At 40.8% G+C, this 20022-nt stretch overlaps 1 protein-coding gene across 2 annotated transcripts in view; it reads left to right on the plus strand.

The window, feature by feature from the left end:
• Positions 1–20022, plus strand: part of FBXO28 (F-box protein 28) — a 29188-nt gene that overhangs the window by 2411 nt on the left and 6755 nt on the right. The window contains exons 2-4 of one of the 2 annotated variants that reach the window (XM_036118905.2): positions 9586–9695; positions 12908–13046; positions 19698–19893. In XM_036118905.2, the coding sequence (XP_035974798.1) occupies positions 9586–9695; positions 12908–13046; positions 19698–19893 (445 nt within the window). Of the gene's footprint in view, positions 1–9585; positions 9696–12907; positions 13047–14635; positions 15835–19697; positions 19894–20022 lie in introns of those variants that run through there. The other variant, XM_036118906.2, reaches the window with a different exon arrangement.

Consider the following 20022-nt stretch of genomic DNA (forward strand, 5'->3'; position numbering starts at 1 on the left):
TGGATTTTTTCTTTCTTCCCACTTTACTTGCCTTATTAGGACCTCAGTTGTAACTGTGGTTAGCACCTAAATTAGAGGACAGGCACACAAGCCATGTACTCATTACTCTGTATTTTCTTTAAAAGATTTTCTCTCGGTTGAAACTGCTAAAATAACATTTTTCAGTTCTTTGTGCAGTTTAGTTGGTGATAGTCTTTGCTTCCTGTTGCCATGAATAATTGAAATTCGACTCTCCAGTCCAGTTCTTACCAAGGGATTGTCCAAATGCCTTATTGAATTGTTGGTTTGTTTGTTCGTTTTTCCTGCCATTGACTATTGCTCCAAAAATGTACCCAGAGCCTAGAGATCCTGGTTACACAGAAATAGCTCTTTAAATATTTAACTCTTCCAATGTATTTAAAATTATTTGGTGGAACACACCTTTTGAAGTGACAAAACTTGTACTTTGAGTTGTTTTTTCAGTAAGTGAGACAAATTTGTGCTGATGCAGCGTTAGACTGTCACCTAGGCCCTCTTGATGGGGTGAGAATTTTTGAAACAAGTGGCAAAGGTTAAGAAGTGAGGTCCTACCCCCAGTTCGGGAGTGTATCTAAGCCAAGTTTGAGCCTTTGATTTTGACTTGTGAGCATAGTGTTCTCACTCACTGAAAAGTAAGTATGGAAGGCTTTTTTAAAAGCTGTTTCAGAGGGATCCTATCAAATTTTTTCCTGTATGATTTGAGTGGGGAGCTCCTGTAAATTTAATGGAATCCTGTTAGTGGTTCAGGACATAAATATGACTGAAGGTTAAATTCAGAAGTCTTGCTCATTATCTAGAATTAAATTTTCTGGTAGGTAACAAAATACATACTTTCATCCCAAGCTATTTCTCTAGAGCACTCTAGCTAGTTAAATCTGTTACCCATTTATAGTTCCTTTTTCATCTTTTGTTCAAATAGGTTAGAAAATTTTATAGAGAAGGTTGATTGGTAGGAAATATGAAGGAAAATGAGAAACCATTACTCTTTTTTTTTTAAATAGGCAAGCGCTTTTCCTTATTATCTCTTGCTCTATGCCAGTAGTTCTCAAATTTTTTTTTTACCTCGGGACATCTTTATACTCTTAAAAGTTATTGAGGACCCTAAGAGCTTACCTTAGAAAATTCTAGAAGACACAGGAAGAGACAGTACATACTTCGTTAGTGGTCAGAAAAATAATGTTATCATGTGTCATGTGGCCACTGGAAGAGTCCACTGTATGTTATGGAAGAAAGAGTAAAAATGGCAAATAATGTCTTAGTATTATGAAAATAGTTTGGCCTCACAGACTCTCAAAAGGATCTTGGGAATCCCAGGGGTCCCTAGACCACACTTTGCAAACCATGGCTCTTTGTGGCAGTGTTATGGAGAATATATTCTATGCATTGATGATTTGTGGTTTTTCCCCACCATTTCATCATTGGGTTATTTTTATTAACAGATACTTAAGTACAGGTTGGAGATTATAATATTTAGGGGACAATTCATTTTTCCTGCAGATTCTAGTCCTAAAGTGAAGGGGTTCAACCAGTAACCCTGCCCAGAGTGTCATGAAGACAGAATGGACACACCTTCCTTGAGCACACTTAGAAAGCACCAGAATAACAAATGCAAAGATAAGAAATACAAGACCGTTGAGGTTAATCGGGAGCACTTAATCAGAGGCTTCCTCAAGATAGTGAGTTTTTTATCCAATTTATCCTTAGTAAAGGTGAGAGAACATTCCCAGCAAAAAAGAAATGACGTACAATGTAGTGAAGTGACTGGAACAGGGTGACTAATTAGAGCTATGAGGTGATTGTCTGAAGTGTCAGATGTCCTAGATTAGTGCTCAGACTCCCCCCCCCTTTCCCACCTTTTTTTATTTCTCAGACTGGCCAGATTTAAGAAACTGTTTTGAGAACCTACGGGGTTGACACCTTTTGCTGGGGGCAGCAAGTAAGAATGTTGAGAAACAACTTCCACCTCTTAACATCATCATCATTTCCTAACAGACCAGAGGCACCTGAACAACCTGGTCAGCAGAGCAGGGCAGATTCAGACGGTATGGGAGAAGGTCCTAGCTTCCAAGGATGGCCTATGTGTAGGATCCAGTCTCGCGATGTTTAGGAGCCAGAGATAACCCTTGATCGAGGTTTCTCCCGACCACCTACTTCTAGCGTCTTGGACTTAAGCTCAATTGAAACAGGCATCATCAAGCTGTTGAGTTTCCCAAACATGCTAGGCCTCTCGCAGCAGGTGCTGCTTCTGCCTGCAGCCTCTCCTTCATCCCCTCTCCTAGAGAGTATCTGTTCCTTCAGGATACACCTTAAGTGTCAGTACCTCAGTACAGCCTCTGTGCCTCTTTTCTGAACCTCACTGGGTAGTACTTCTGAGTTCCCAATGCAACATGGTTGTACTTACAGATTCTATTGGAATTGTCTTTGGAGGGGCTGGTTGGGCACTGAATTTAGGCTCCTCGTACCCTTTCATCAGGAATCCCGATGGCCTTCTGTAGTCTGTGATTCAATATGAGTACTCAGTGTTTGTTGAATTAATGAAGTAGTTCTTAAAAACACTGCACTAGGGACACCTGGGTGGCTCAGTTGTTAAGCGTCTGCCTTTGGCTCAGGTCATGATCCCAGGGTCCTGGGATCGAGCCCCGCATCGGGCTCCCTGCTCCGCGGGAAGCCTGCTTCTCCCTCTCCCACTCCCCCTGCTTGTGTTCCCTCTCTTGCTGTCTCTCTCTCTGTCAAATAAATAAATAAAATCTTTAAAAAACAAAACAAAACAAAAACTGCGCTACTCCAAGTAAAGGATAGAAAATAAATGTAATTGTGAAATAAATGTGTTTTCTGTATACACTATGGTAGTGCTAAAAAATGCGCTGCTTCATATTTACCTCCAACAGAGGAGAGTAGAATTTTTTAAATTTAAGACCATTTTAAGAAGCTTGGGTGACTAGAAAATCCTCATAATAAGGATGAAAATTGATAAGGTGATGTGGCTCGTATGTGATTAGTAAGAGTCGCCATTTGCATTAGTGCGTCAGGCTGCATTGTAAGCAACACTCCGTTCCCATATTAATGAGGAGAATGATGGTACAGATCATCAAAACCAGAATCATCAGAAAAGCTGTTCTATTTGGCTTCTAGGCGGTATTATAGAAATCCTGGGAACAGGCTTTTCTTCCTAATTGTTTTGCTTAGGCTAATATTTAAATACATTTTTAGGGGCGCCTGGGGGCTGAGTCAGTTAAGCGTCTGCCTTCAGCTCAAGTCATGATCTCGGGGTCCTGGGATCAAGCCCTGCATTGGGCTCGCCGCTTAGTGGCGAGTCTGCTTCTCCCTCTCCCTCTGTGATCTCTCTTACTCTCGCTCTCAAATAAATAAAAATCTTTAAAAATAAAATAAATTTATATTTCTTTCCAAGTGAACATCTAGGGGGGATACCCAGAGAATTTAAAATTTGTTGTAATTTTTTTTTTTTAATTTTTTGTTTAAATTCAATTTAGCTAACATACACTGTATTATTGGTTTCAGGGGTAGAATTTAGTGATTCATCAGTTTGCATATAACACTCAGTGCTCATTACATCAAGTGCCCTCCTTAATGCCCATCACCCAGTTACCCCATCCCCCCACCCAACTCCCCTCCAGCAACCCTGTTTGTTTCCTGTAGTCCAGAGTCTTAAAATTTGTTGTAATTCTACCTGCAGATAATTAACTCTGTGTCTCTCTGTATATGGTATTACGTATTAGACAATCCACACCGTGTAGACAGAATTTTTTAAGTGATTCTATCACCCATCATTAACTTTTTGCCACATCTGCTCTATCTCTTTCACTTGTGTGCTCATTCTTTCCCTCGCTAAATGTGTGTGTTGTATGTCCTCCACACAGATTATTTCACACACAGATTATTTCATTAAGCCATTTGAAAGTAAAATGCAAATATAATGACATTTTATCCTTTATGTAATCACAGTATTATCACTTCCCAGGGATTTAACATTACATTTTATATTCTAATTTCTCAGTTATCCGCAAAATGTCTTTATAGCTTTTTTTTGGTGGGGGATAAGGCTTTTGAACCTAGTAAAACATTGTCTCTTTAATCCAGAACATTCTCCCTACTTTTTTCATTCTTTAATGTAGTTGGCTTTTTGAAGAATCAGGGCAGATGGCTTATAAAATGTTCTACAATGCAGATTTGTCTCATTGTTTCCTCATGATTGACTTCTGGTTTTTGAACTTTGAAAGAATTGTAGAAAGATTTTGGTCTAGCGCCATTTCTCTAAACTTTAGCAGTGTGGTGAGAATACCCACTAATGTCCTTAAGATCTCGTATTGCCTCAAGAAGTCCTACTTGAGACTCACGCCAGCAGTGTCTGTAGCAGTGGGTATTAGTCAAGACTGTGACCAGTTGAGAATAGTTAGGATAAGTGTTTCACTCTGTAGAGCTGCAGATCACTAAATCTAAAAAGATACTAATTAGAAGCCTAAATTCTTAATTTCACTTTTGCCACTAAGTAGTTTGATTGACTTTGTACAAATTACATAATTTCTTAAGGTCTCCATGTTCTCTCTCTGTAAAAAGAAAGAAAGGTTCCGGTGTCTTAAGTTCCTTCCAGTTTGGGGGTTATTGATAAGCAGCCTAATCGTTAATAATAACTTCCAGATTAATTGGAGAAAAGCATCAAGTATTCATTTGAGAACTGTAGAGCACTAAATAAGTACATGAAAAATCTGGTTCCATTACAGTATTTCCTCAATTCTAAGATATAATTTCATGTTTTAACATTTTTGAAATCAGAATGTATCTTGATCAACTTATATGTGTATTATTCTAGCAGTGCTTTTTTTTTCCCAGAAGAGCTTTTATTGAATTAAACAAAATCAAAGAAGTCCACCCTTTTATATTTCACAGCATCTAAGCCATCTGAAAAAGAAATGGTGCCAGTTATAATTGTAAGACCATTCCGATGTCAAATGTTAAAATATGAAAAAAATGTGCATCTTAGAATCAACTGAGATTTGATACTAAGATTAGGTTTCACAGGAAAATTGCAGGTTTCACAAATTTATGGCATATGTGTCTTGCGTTGTTAAGAAGGACCATAGGGGCACAAGAAATCAAAAAAGATTCCTAAGTAAAGCAAAGAAAACTTTTCATTACTACTTATGTTAGAAAGCGATGGAAAAGGATAAACATGGCATTTTAACTCTTCAAGTAATTAACAAAGAAAACCACATGTCCTAACTAGAGTGGCAGTAACAGAGGACCCAAACTAAATGTCTCTGCTGCAGACCGACATATTCCATGAGCTCCCTGATATGTTGGTAAGTGTCTATTTTTGCTGATCTCTGAATGCAATGGTAGTTTTTGACATAGTCATCATCATTGTATATTAGACTCCAGAATTTTATTTTACTGTCGTGGGTGAATGACCAAATTGCTAGGATTTTTGTTGTATTTTAATAACCAGGAAACTAAAATTTCTTCCCGTCAGCTTTGGGAAATTCTTAAAATACCCATAGATATAAAGCTACATTGTATTTTTTTTAAAGATTTTATTTACTTATTTGACAGAAGGAGAGACAGCGAGAGAGGGAACACAAGCAAGGGGAGTGGGAGAGGGAGAAGCAGGCTTCCCTCTGAGGAGGGAGCCCGATGCGGGGCTCGGTCCCAGGACCCTGGGGTCATGACCTGAGCCGAAGGCAGATGCTTAATGACTGAGCCACCCAGGCGTCCCTAAAGCTACATTTTAAATGAGATAATTTTGCATTGCAAGTTAGCATACATCATCAGCAGCTATCATTAAACTGCCTACCATAGGGAAAATTAGGGTACAGTTGACCTTTGTTTTCTGTTTTGTTTTTTAAAGATTTTATTTATTTGTCAGAGCGAGAGAAAGCACAAGCAGGGGGAGCAGCAGAGGGAGAAGGAGGCTCCTTGAGGGAGCCTGACACGGGACTCGATCCCAGGACCCCGGGATCATGACCTGGGCCGAAGGCAGACGCTTAACTGACTGAATCACCTAGGCGTCCCAACAGTTGACCTTTGAACAACGCAGGGGTTAGGAGCACCAACCCCTATGCATTTGAAAATCCACATACAACTTCTGACTCCCTAAAAACTCAACTACTAACACCCTACTATTGACGAGAGCATTATCAATAATGTAAATAGTCGACTAACATATTTTGTATGTTCTATATGTTAAAAAAGCTGTGTTCTTAAAATAAAGGGAAGCTGGAGAAAAGAGAATCATAAGAAGAGAAGATACGTTTACAGAATTGGACTGTGTTTATAAAAAAAAAAAATCCACGTTATAAGTGGACCGGTGCAGTTCAAATTTGTGCTGTTCAGGGGTCAACTACTTCTGTTTTCAAGGGTCACTTTGCTTCTTTCTGAATTCTAAACAAAGATATGTGATCTATTGTATCTTTGTTTTTGTGCTATTGGTCAATGCTTACTAGACATCCAGGAAAGAAAGAATAGCAAATTAAGTGCTGCTCTTTTCTTACGATATTGATTAATGCTTAAAATATTTTTGACTTCAGCTTTTGTGGTGCTAGTCTCATTTGTCTGCCTTTGTGACCTTCTGTTTTCTCTTTTTACCAGCTTTTAATGATAATGTCAGTTGAGACTCTGTAAGCCTTTATTTTCTTATGTTATACTTGTTCATTTGGGGGTTCATCTACATTGATTTCAGCTATCCCCATGTGAAATTTCTGGAACCAGATCTTTAGTCCTAATATAGTTTCTTACAGAAAATAACCAACTATCCCCATACGAGATCTTTCAAAAAATGGGTGGTCTTTTTAAAGTCATTTCTCATTACCATCTGATTTCCCTGCTCAAAATATGGGAGATTTTATTCTGCTCAGATTTGCCTGCACATCTGATCTACCCTCAGAAGTAGTTTGCTTGGCAATGGTTTACTCGCTCCAGACTCTGCCTTTGCTCAGGCCACACCTCTAACTTAGCAGTCCTTGTCCTCTTTGTGAAGCTAACTCAAATCTTGTATAATGTGAAGTCTTCCTTGGCTGACCTTATCTGCTTATTTATTCACCTGCTGATCACCCACACTAGTACTGGTCAGTACTCAGACACTGAGCCGAGTTTCTGGATTATTAGAAGATGTCTGCGTCCTAGTAGTTAGTAGATTCAGTGCAGCAAAATGCTGGTATAATAATAAAATAATTTAGACAGTACCCGGGAAACTATTACGATAACATTTGACCTTAATTTTTTCTCTGTAAATTTATTGCTGCTAAAAAATTATTTCTATTATTTCGTCTCAGAAATTGTCAAAGAGGTTGCAGAGTCCACAATGACGTGTTTCCTACCAGACTGTGTTAGAAGGTGCTTCACCTCAGATAGTTCTGGCAACAACAAAAAAAATTGTTTTTATAGCCCTCAATTTTTATCCCCCAGAGGTGCTTGCTGCTTTCAAGTCTTTGGGCTGATACTATTTTGATACTATCTGTTGACTTTCTACTGTGAAAGATGAGAATTGAGCCTGCTGTATTCCCCCTCATCACATACAGACTCTCTCCTCCTTCCCCCAATAACATAAAGTGGTTTTCTTTTAGTACCGTATCGTGACAATGTATTTATTTAGGAATGGGGCACTGGTTCTTCAAGTTTAGTCTAGGCCTCCCAGAGTGGTTCCCAAGACCCTTTCAGGGAGTCTGTAAGATCTAAAGTATTTCCATTATAGTTCTAAGTTGTTATTTCTGCGTTTTACAAGTGGACAGTGGAGCTTTCCGGGAGCCCTGTGACATGTGATGATGTCAGCACACCGACAGCTCATGAAATGTGTGCTTGTGTATTATGTTTTCTAGAACTTTCTAAGGTAATACTTCAGTAGATTGAATGCAGAAGCAGATATGGCCGTCCATTTCTGTTCTATAAAACTACATATCAAAGAGATTTGCAAAAATGTAACTCTTAAGTATTTTTAGAAGAGTTATTTTTCCTTTAAAAGTTATTTATGTTGGGGCACCTGGCTGGCTCAGGCAGAGGAGTGTGCAACTCTAACTCTTGATTTCGGGGTCGTGGGTTCGAACCCCATGATGGGTGTAGTGATTACTATAAAGCATAAATAAACTTTACAAATTATTGATGTTGATATGTATTGGTTTTGTTATTATTTTTTAATAGACATTGAGCATATGTTGACAACTGGTTTAGTTTAGTTAGAAATAGATCCCACCAAATTCTAAAATATCATTTATTAGGAATTACTCTTAGTTTCATTACTTAAAATTTGCTACGTTTTTATTTATTTTCAACTGGAAGTGTTTTCCTTAATACCTTTCATTTGGCATGCTATGATTTAGGAAGTACATAGTATTTAATACTAGAGTATTACAGCCTTCGTTAGCTTCAATCCAGTTTGCCAGAATTTTTGTGTATTCTCAGGAGAAAGCAGACATATCAAGAGTTTCATCAACATTTCAGTTTCAGCAAGTATCTGTCAAGCATTTGTGCTGGGTTGCTATGAGAGAGAGAAGCATATGACAGCCCCCGCCTAATCGCCTTGGCCTTGATCTAGATTTTTCTCAATGTCTTGCACTTTCAACATCCACACCTGTACAGTGAGAACTAACATTCAAGTTGATTCCTCTGAGTCACTGCAAAATTCTCAGGGATCAAAGAACAAAAGTATTTTGTGCACTGGGTTTCATTAAGATAAAAAAGACGCTGGCATGTCTCAGAAATAGAGCACCTGTGGAACAAAGTGTTCCAGTTAGTACTAAGTTAAATCATTTATTTAACATAATTTTTACAGAGCACTTTAGGGTTTATCAGAGTGATTTTAGCGTGTATTGTTTCATTTAATCCTAATGATATCCCTATGAGTTAGATACTATCCACATTTTACAGAAGGCTGACTCAGTCTTTCAGGTAGCTGACTTGCTCAAGAATGTGTACAAGTTAGGTACAAATTCAGGTGTTCTGACTTATGATCCTGTGCTCTTACTGTATAAAAACATAGTATTCCTTAAAGATTCAAAATAGTCGAGATTCTGCTACATATGTTAAAATATTTTATATTATGGAGGATATGATAGTATCTAGTATAGAGTAACTCTCTGTAGTTAACCCTGACTAGTAGAAATAAATGAGAATTCTCATTCTGGTTATAGATCATATAAACTTTATGAGAGGTTGGGCTTAAGTTTGAATGCACATTTTGAGCTAACGGAGAATTTTCTTTATTCAAACCGTTAAAATCCTTTTGAATATGTTGTTTTACTGATCTTCAGGACTACATTTTCTGACCACAGTAGTGGGGATACATTCAGAACATTCAGCCAGTACCTAAAATAAAGGGAAAGTATTCCTTGCCTACACATAGTATTAATTTCTTAAGGTAATGCTGCAAGAGTTATAAAGCATGAGGGGTTCAGCTCATATATATACACATATACTGTATGTACAGATTTAGAGAGACAGCAGACTGGGGAACGGTACTGACACAGAGCTTCCCTCTAACAGGAGTCTAAGTTAACTGTCTTGTTATTTATTTGGGTTTTACCTATTAAAATTCTTTCTTCTCCTCCTTTTTCCCTGTAGGTTTGTAAAAGAATGGACTTGGTCTGCCAGAGAATGTTGAATCAGGGATTTCTAAAAGTGGAGAGATACCACAATCTATGTCAGAAACAAGTTAAAGCACAACTTCCAAGGTATGTTGTGGCTAGTGGTGGCAATAATTTACAAATGGGAATTTTCTTTGTTTCTTGGTTGTTGTTGTTGTTGTTGTTGTTGTTTTTAAGTAATGGCTATAGCCAACATGGGGCACCCCTGTTGTTTTGAGTTTTGTTTTTTGATTTGGGTAAGTTTACATATTAAATGGTTTCCAACTTTTTAGAGGGAAGGGTACCCAGATCACAATAAGTGATTTTGACTATGGTTCACCCATTCTCACCATTTCTATTCAACATTATACTGGAGTTTCTAGCCAGGGCAGTTAGGCAAGAAAATGAAATAAAAGGCTTCCAGATTGGAAAGGAAGAATTTGTGTTCTCTCTTCATAAATGACAAGGTCTCATATATATGTGGTCACATACACAAGGAGTCCTCTAATTGTTAGAGCTCATAAATAAGCTCCATAGGGATACAGGATGCAAGATCAATATACAAAAAGGAGTTGTGTAATTTTATATACTAGCAATAAATGATCCAAAAGCAGGTTAAGACAATTCCAGGATGCAGGGATGGGTGGGTAAAGGGGAGTGGGAGATGCAGGCTTCCAGGGATGGAATGAAAAAGTCATGGGGATGAAAAGTACAGCATAGGGAATATAGTCCGTGGTAGTATAATCACATTGTGTGGTGACAGATGGCAGATACACTTGGGGTGAGCATGGCATAAGCTAGAGATGCTGGCTACGTTGCACACCTGAAACTAATATAGCATTGTGCGTCAACTAGACTCCAAAAGGGGGGGGCAGGGGCCTGGCTGGCTCAGCCACAAGAACATGTGATTCTTGATCTCGGGGTCGTGGGTTCAAGCTCCACGTTAGGCATAGAGCTTACTTAGAAAAAAAAAAAAAAAGACCATCCCATTTATAGTACCATCAAGAAGAATAAGATACTTAGTAGTGACGATAACAGAAGAAGACTTGTCTGCTGAAAACTACAAAACATTGGTAAAAGAAATTTAAGGAGACTTCAATGGAAAGACATTTCATGGTCATGGATTGAAAGACTTTCTGCTCTGAAGGCGGCAGTTCTCCCCAGGTTGATGTGCACATTCAGTGCAATCCCTGTCAAAATCCTAGCTGTGGTTTTTGTGGAAAACGACAGGCCCATCCTACAATGCCTGTGGAAATACAAGACTCAGAATAATCAAAACAGTCTTGAAAAAGAGCAACAAAGTTGGTAGAGAACTACCACTTTCCAATATCAAAACTTACTGCAAGGCTGCTGTAATCAAACCAGCGTGGGGCGGACACAAAGGCAGACGTATAGACTGATGGAATAGAACGGAGAATGTGGACAAGAAATCCTTACATATTTAGTCAGTTGATTTTCAACCAGGATGCCAAGACAACTCACTGGGGAAGGAATGATGCTTTCCACAAATGATTCCGGGATAGCCGGGTATCTGTATGCGAAAGAATGAAGTTGGGCTCCTTCCTCATTCCATCTACAAAAATTAACTCAAAGTAGACTATGTAGATCAAAGGTGAACGTCAGCGCTATACCGTAAACCCTCACGTGGAAACAGTACTGACCTCCATGAACTTGGATTAGGCAGTGGTTTCTTGGCTATGACACCAAAAGCACAAGTAACAAAAGAAAAGAGTAGGCAGACTGGACTTCATCGGAATGTAAACTTCTGTGCCGCCAAGGACGACATCAAGATGGCAAAGGGACAACACACACAAGGGGAGAAAACAGTTACAGCTCGAGTATCCGGTGAGGGACCTGGGTCCAGATCGTGTGAGGAACTGTTAGAACTCAACAATAAAAAGACACACAACCAGGTTTAAGGGTGGGCAAAGACATTTCTCCAAAGAAGAGAAACTGAAGGCCAGCAAGCATATACAGGATGCTCAACATCCGTGATCCCCGGGGCATTGCAGATCAAAACACTGAGATAGCACTGAACACCCACTAGGATGGCCAAAGTAAAGAAGTCGTCTTGGGAAGGATGTGGGCAAATCGGAACCATCATAAATTACTGGTGGGATTGTAAAGTGGTTCTGCCACTTTAGAAAACACTTTGTTCCTCAAAAGGCTAAACATAGAATTACCAAATGATCCAGCAATTTCACTCCTAGGTGTATAGCAAAAGAAATGGAAATACAGCCACACAAAAAACTTGTACATGAGTGTTCTGTGCAGCATTATTCATAATAGCCAGAAAGTGGAAACAGCCCAAAAGTCATCACCTGATGATCGGATCATCAGAATACCGCTATGTGTATATGACAGAATGTCAATGGGCAGTAGAATGGAATTCTTGACACGCTCCAACATGGATGAGCCTTGAGAGCTGTGCTCTGTGAAAGAAGACGGACACGAAATGCCACATACCATACGACTCCAGTTACTTGCCGTGTCCAGAAGGGGCAGATCCCTAGAAACAGAAAGTACGCTAGTGGTCACCAAGTGCTGGGGAATTGGAGTGAATGATAATAGTTAACGGACTTTCATTGCATGGTCGTGAAAATGTTTAGAAATTAAATGGTGGTAGTGGGTGCACAGCTCCATATGTACTAAAAACCATGAAGTTATTTATACACATTAAAAGTGAATTTTATATGTGAATTATTTCTCAATAAAACTTTAAAAGTTTAAATGAGCTAGGGGCGCCCGGGTGGCTCAGTCAGTTAAGCCAGCTGACTCTTGGTTTCGGCTCAGGTCATGATCTCAGGGTCATGAGATCCAGTCACACGTCGAGCTCCCCGCTCAGTGCAGAGTCTGCTTGAGATCGTCTCTCCCTCTCTCTGCCCCTAGCCCCACTAGTGGCTCTGTCTCTCTTTCTCTCTCTAAAATAAATAAATCTTTTAAAAAAATTTTTGTTAAGTAAAACTTTAAGTGAGCTGATTTTATGGGTAAAAACATACAGTCCCTTGTCCACATGTCCTTGTGTAATTCTTTCATTTCTCTTTTCTTTTTGATTCATATGGCCATTAGGCTTGATACAGCCAAAAAACAAGAAAAAACTGATTTTTTTTTTCCCCACAATAATTGATTAGTTAGTACTAGTCCTTGGCAGGGATTTCTGGACATAGCGATTCATTGATGGTTACAGTTAAATTATGACCCAATTGTAGGTATCAAATTAACAGGTAAATGTTAAACTGTTAGAAATCCCATTAAGGCATTTTCACTGCTTACCATTTAGTTCACAGTATTTCTTATGCTTGCTTTTTTTCTTATTCTAGGAGGGAGTCGGAAAGAAGAAACCACTCGTTAGCTCGTCACGCAGACATCCTTGCTGCTGTGGAAACAAGGCTCTCACTGTTAAACATGACTTTCATGAAATATGTGGATTCCAATCTCTGTTGCTTCATCCCAGGAAAGGTAAAATAGAACTGCTTACCCAAAACAGCTGGATTGTGCTGCTTAAACTTTATTATAAAGCGATTGTTTAAATGTCAGAATCGTACCCGCCTCTGTGGAATGAGTTCCTGTGAATGGATTTGTTTAGCTCCTGTACAGTAACTGATATAAATCCGTATCATACTTGATCTTCATGTTTAAAAGTCTCATTATGAAACACACAGTAGAAGCTCTGCTGTTCTATAGAAAAGCTTGTTAGGAATTCATCCTCACCTCCAGTGAACAAACTATTTCCATAAATAGGAAGAAATAACAGAGTTCCTGCTGAAAAACACATTTGTGGGCTTTTACTCTTTGTTTAAGGTCGACAGCAAACGAGATGGGTACTGTCCCTGCCTTCAAGATTGTTCTCATTTGGGGGAGGTGGAGTGGGAGGGACAAGCTGGTTTTTGTTTTGTGTGAGAAGCATTTCATAAAGACAAATACTTCCAGATTCAGCAAGAATTGACAGTTACTGGGTAGCAGCACAGGAACAGTGCTGTTGAACACAGAAGTCTGTCTGTCCTGGCGTATTGACTGTCCCCAAGTTCACAAAGGCCCCAGCACTCCACATGCTACTCAGGATACTACCTCAGTGCATGTGGTATCTTGCTTCTTGAACTGAGAGTAAATTCAGATGAAATCTGTATCATATTTAGAAGAGGCAGAGATGGATTGAAAGGTCCTTCTGCTGCTTAGTCGATACTAGCAAGATTCCCTTAACATGGTCAGGACTAATCAGTTCTAGAAAAACCAGAATGTTCTCTTTTTGTTATTTCTATAGATACTTAACACTGGCAATATTTTGTATATACTTCCTCCGTTTTCAGTTTTCTGTGACGTTTATGGGGAGGGGGATCCTGTTTCTTATTTTATTTGAAATATTCTTTAGTATATCTCACTTTCCTCCTGTTAGCTACAGATTCTTCTGTGGGGTACTTAACTTTAAAAGGCAGTTCTGATTCTTACTCCATATTGCATCCAGATCTAATGTACAGGCCTCATCTCTTGTGTTCCTGGGAAGTTCATGGCACTAGTGTAGGTTGTCCCCTACAGCCTCATGGTTTTTGTCACATATCTCATTGTTAGGAATGTGGATACGTAAGAAACATCTTACAGGGGCGCCTGGGTGGCTCAGTCGTTAAGCATCTGCCTTCAGCTCAGGTCGTGATCCCACGGTCCTGGGATCGAGCCCCGCATCAGGCTCCCTGCTCCGCGGGAAGCCTGCTTCTCCCTCTACCAGTCCCTCTGCTTGTGTTGCCTCTCTCGCTATGTCTCTCTCTGTCAAATAAATAAAATCTTAAAAAAAAAAAAAAAAGGAAACATCTTACAGTTTTCATAACCTCAAAAACACTTCAGCCAGCCGTTATGAACCAGAGTGGAGTAATGTGTGCTCAGTCCACACGGCCCGCAGAGCCTGAGATGCTTAGTACCTGGCCTTTACAGAGGGGCTGGTCTTTCTAGGTGATCAGGATCGCGTGATTGGAATGCTGGTCTTGACTGTCTGAACAAATCAGTTGAGTCCTGCTGTTTTTTTGCAAGTTTCTGTTGACTTTTCACGTTAATTTTAGGACCAAAATAACAAAACCGAGGTGCCATGGAGAAGTCTTAAGTTGTTGAGGCGCAGCAGCCCCACCCCACCCCACCCCCCCGCCGCCACCAGGGCACCAGCTCAGGACAGCTCCTCACTGCAGCCCTTCCTGTGCTCTCAGCGGCAGAGCCGTCGGGAAGGAACTTCGTGCCCAGCCTCACCTGTAACACACACCTGTACCCGTCCCTCTCCCTCGTCACTGCTCTCTTCTTAGATTCGTGAAATACTTCTGATCATCAGAGCACGTTCACATTCACAGACTCCTTTCCTTTCCACATGGCTGTGGAAGGTCTAGTCCTGTTCCCTTGGTAAGAAAACTGAGGCTCAGCCAGCAGGTGGGTTTGACAGGAGTTTTGCACCAGCCTGCTGATTTTTCCTTAATAGTACCTGTGTCTTCACAAAAACTCACCCGAAGTTGTCTTCTGTAAACCTAAAACACAACCCCACAAAAAAAAAAAAAAAAAATTATTTTTGTTTTTATCATCACACTTAATTCATCTTAGATTACTTTGTTTCTTAAAAGTGCCATCTTTATATCTTATATTTTGCCTAAAACAACAAACACTGTATACTCAGAATATTACTTTTTTTCTTTCTTTCTTTTTTTTTTTTTTTTTTTAATTAAGTAATCTCTGAGCCCAACTCATGACTCCAAGATCAAGAGTCGCCTGCTCTGGGGCGCCTGGGTGGCTCAGTTGGTTAAGTGTCTGCCTTCGGCTCAGGTCATGATCTCAGGGTCCTGGGATCTAGTCCCGCATCGGGCTCCCTGCCCAGTGGGGAGTCTGCTTCTCCCTCTCCCACTCCCCCTGCTTGTGCTGTCTCTCTCTGACAAATAAATAAGATCTTTAAAAAATAATACTATAATTCTTTCTCAGTGTAACATATAATCTTGATCTGGTATATAGTTTCTATATTAGGTTATTCTTGTGTTCCCCCAGTTCCTGCTTCTGGATTTTACTTAAAAGTTCAGCAACTTTCAGGACACCTGGGTGGCTCAGTTGGTTGGGTGTCTGCCTTCGGCTCAGGTTGTGACCCCAGGGTCCTGGGATCGAGCCCCGCATCGGGCTCCCTGCTCAGTGGGAAGCCTGCTTCTCCCTCTCCCACTCCCCCTGGTTGTGTTCCCCCTCTCGCTGTGTCTCTCTCTGTCAAATAAATAAACTCTTTAAAAAAAAAAATTCAGGAATTTTCATACTTCATAAAAGAACTCATTTTTATAGTTTTGGTAGAATTCATGTCTATAGTAAACATTTCATTCACAGATTACTCTTTCACAAGCTACTTAAGTGAACCTGGGTAATATCTACATTATAGTTTAAATTAGAATGCCTGATATATATCAGAATTTTGGAATTTTAAACTAATACTTGGGAAAAAAGCATTTTTAAAATTATTTCCTGGGGCGTGTGGGTGGCTTAGTCGCTTAAGCATCCGACTCTTGGTTTTTGCTCAGGTCGTGATCTCAGGGTTGTGGGATCGAGCCCCGCGTCGGGCTCCACACTCAGCGCGGAGCCTGCTTGAGATTCTCTCTCCCTCTGCTCCTCCCCGCTCTAAAAATAAAAATAAAATTATTCTCTGAAAGAGTAGTCAAATTTACTCCTAGAATCAAGTGATAGGTTAAAGATGGCAGATTAAATACATATTACCTCGATTTCCTCCCAAAGCTTGCTCTTATAGTAAAGAAGCTAATTTTAAAAAGAAAAAAAAACGGAGACCCCGAGAGTGAAGTCAGGAGAGCAACAGCAACAAACTTCTGGAAGCTGGAAAGTACACGGGCCAGTGGTGGCTGGTTTAGCAATCTGAGGAAGTTAAAGCCTGGACGGGCCGCGGGGAAGCTGGGAGGCAGCATCCTCTGCACAGCCGGCTCCAGAAAGCTCCAAGCACCGCCGAGAGTGGGGCTAACATGGCAGGGTGGGGCGCAGCTCTGCATTTAAACCTACAGGTCCCCTCCAACTCCAGACGGCTGGCTCATTGCCCTCCTGCTGAGTGAAAAACTAGGTCTTACTCACCGAAGGGGTTAAAATGGGGTCTCTGGACACAGAAACCATATGATCACAAGGACATTAAAAGAAAATCCGTCTGAAGAATTCAGACTCGTCGGCAGTTTGCCACTGTCAGTCCTGGAAAGGGATCAGCAAACTTTTTCTGTAAAGGGCCAGGTAGTATGCATTTCTGGCTCTGCAGGCCACGTGGTCTCTCTCGGCTCCTCAGCTCTGAGAAACGGCCGTGGGCAGCATGTGGGGAACACACACGTGTGCGCATGTTCCAGTAAAACTATTGACAGAAACAGCTGCAGGTCCAGCAGGGCCCCAGCAGCGACCCTTGACCACTGTATTGATATTCCGTCCATCTTCTGTTAGAACTAAGAGGCTGTAGGTGCCCGGTTCACTCTGGACATTTTTTAAGTCATCTGACAGAAGTCACACTTTTTACAGTAAATTCAGGGTCCATGTTAGCAGTTCACACATACTGAAGCACACGTAAACAGAGGCCAGCTGACTGTTCTGGGAAATATGATGAAGAAAGACACGGTGAGCCCCTTTTCTTAATTAAGGCATTACCAGTGGGCCCTGATAACGCTTCTGTGCTTATTGAAACCCAGTGATATCCAAAAGTCAGGATTTTCAGTGTAAGTGATTATGCAAGGTCACGAGGCTAGATTTCCCTGAGCAAACTGAAAATCTGAGAATTAGGTTTTGTTGGTTGGTTTTTAATGTTTTGGCCAGGGAGGCAGCAGGAGGAATGGCGGGATGGCATTTTGTAATCTCTTCTCCTTTTTGGGTAACTTCTCGTCTTGATGCAATTTCACATTTGCACAAAAATTGCAAGAATAGTACAAGGATCTCCCATATGTCTTTCATCCAGATCCCACAGTTATTTACCTTTTGTCCCGCTTGCTTTTATTCTTCTGTAAGTATGTGTTTTATTTTTTTCTGAACCATTTCAAAATAGTGGAGATACTGTGAACCTTTATTCTTAAATATTCTGATGTATTTCCTGAGAAAGGGCATTCTCTGAGCCACAGCACAGTTACCAAATCAGGAAATGTAACTTTGGTACGATGGCCTCTCTCACTGACAGCCCACATCAGATTTCACCACTGATCAGTGATACTCATCCTAGCTGCTCTTTTTCTCAGTCCAGACCCCAGGCCACGGTCACGCTAGACTCTGTAACCTCCTTAATGTGGAATACTTCTGGGCTTCCTTTGTGTAGCTTGATCTTCACTTTTGAAGAACATGGGTCCCTTATTTTGAGAAATACTCTTTCGAGTTTATCGAATGTTTCCAAAATGTTGTGTTTTTTGTTTCTTTTAAAATTGATTTCAATATGAAGACGTTCTTAGAAATCAGTATTATTTGGGAACATTTCTTCTTTTTACTGTGCTTGCCCCAAAGTAAATATATACGGTCCATGAACCTTTAAAATGAAAGAAGAAGAATCAATCTGTTCTTGCTGCTTTCTCGGTGTCCCCACCCTGCCCCCCTTGTCTCCCCCCCCACTTTCCTGGCACACCCCCCCCGCCCCCACCCCTCTTGCCCTCTTCAGTCATGTCCGTGGTATGTCATGTATTACGACGCTGCCTGTTTTAACACGAGCTGCGAGCATGAGAGACGCACCGTATGTGGTCGGTAGCATACTTTGTAAAATATTATCTTAGCACCTCAGGCTCAGGAGGGATTCGGCATGCAGCATATTTGAAAGCTGTAGAAACAGCCATTGAGAGTTTGAGTGACCAGGGGCGCCCGGCTGGCTCAGTCAGTGGAGCGAGCAATCTCTGGGCCCTGGGTTTGAGGCCCACGTTGGGTATAGACATTATTAAAAAGAATAAATAAAACTTAAAAAAAATAAATAAAAAAGATTGCAGGAATGATCTGCTGAGAAGTAGAAAATCACAAGCTATTAAAAAAAAAAAAAAGTTTAAGTGACCAGCCTAAGGCCTGTGATCTTTCCAGTAGACTTCAAGACTCATCATGCCCTTACATTCTTGCTGCTAAAGTAATTTTCAGAAAGTAATTAAGCCCATTTGGAGGGTGAAATATTTTGAAAATTGGGTCAACACCATGCTTTCCTAACATGCGTCATTGCCACCCCAAGTCACTCTGAATGGTAGAAGCAGTGCGGGTCGTCTCTCCTTCATCTTGTCCTTCGAGTATAACTTCAGGACAGAGGAAAGAGAATGGTTTTAATTTTATTGAAAACGTGGATTATCCCACTTGACTAACATAATCTCTCTATAGTAAAATTTAGAAATGTCACCTTTCCTAATGGAAGACCTGAGCAAATGGAGAGACCTTTCACACCATTACCTCAAAGACCAAAAACAGTAAAGATAAGAATATGGTACAAGTTAGTTTACAGGTGCAATTTACCAGTTAGTTCTAGGGATTAGAGCTGAGGCCCAAAATGCCTAAGGAAGGTCTGGCTACATTCCAGCAAGAGGATTAGGACCCAGGATGGTCAGAACTTTGTTTCTTCCCCATGTACGTCATGCCTGTGCTTCCCCATTGCGATTACCGTTAAAGTGAAAAGGGGTCTCTCGCTACCCTTTGGTGATAGTGGGAGGGGGGATCTGAGGAGACCTCATCCCAATCCATAGCAGGTTTAAGAGAAACAAAAGCTCCGAGGCCAGAGCGCCTGGTCCCAGAGCAGGAAGTCAGGCTGGGTCCCCGGGGCTTTGAGAAACCGTCAGGCTGGAGTGAAGTGGGTTTGGGTCAGTTTCTGTAGCGGCTTGTACCTCCTTTTTCTATCACCCATTTACACGTCTGTCGCCCTGTGGTTTCCCTCAGAGCAAAAGCTGTGTTTTATTCATCCTGAGTCCTTAGCCCTAGCACCTGATACAGAAAATTTTAATAAATGTGCGTGTGAGGCCCATGAAGGATTATAACAAGCCCAGAGCCGTGCGGGACAGACGGTATTGTCACCAGGGGCCAGCACCTCAGTCCCGTCACCCCGGAGGTCTTTACCAGGATCGCACAAGAAGTGGTGAGTCATTTTCTTTTAAAAACACAATGGGAAGTGCTAATGAGAACTCCTTGTTTTAGGTGATTGATGAGATTTATCGTGTGTTGAGATACGTCAATTCTACCAGAGCCCCTCAACGAGCTCATGAAGTACTTCAAGAGTTAAGGGATATCTCCTCCATGGCGATGGAGTACTTTGACGAGAAGATCGTGCCCATTCTGAAGAGGAAGTTACCAGGATCAGATGTGTCCGGAAGACTCATGGGCTCTCCTCCAGGTACTCTTGTTGGTGTATTCAGTGTAAAGCAACATTCAGACACAGTTCCCTAACTTGCTCCCTGCCCCCACACTTAATCATACATCGAGCCCTTTTCTGTGTCTGTAAATAGTATCTGCAACATGGTTT

Source organism: Halichoerus grypus, chromosome 7 (genome assembly GCF_964656455.1).
Source record: "Halichoerus grypus chromosome 7, mHalGry1.hap1.1, whole genome shotgun sequence".
In the NCBI taxonomy this organism is placed as follows: Eukaryota; Metazoa; Chordata; class Mammalia; order Carnivora; family Phocidae; genus Halichoerus; species Halichoerus grypus.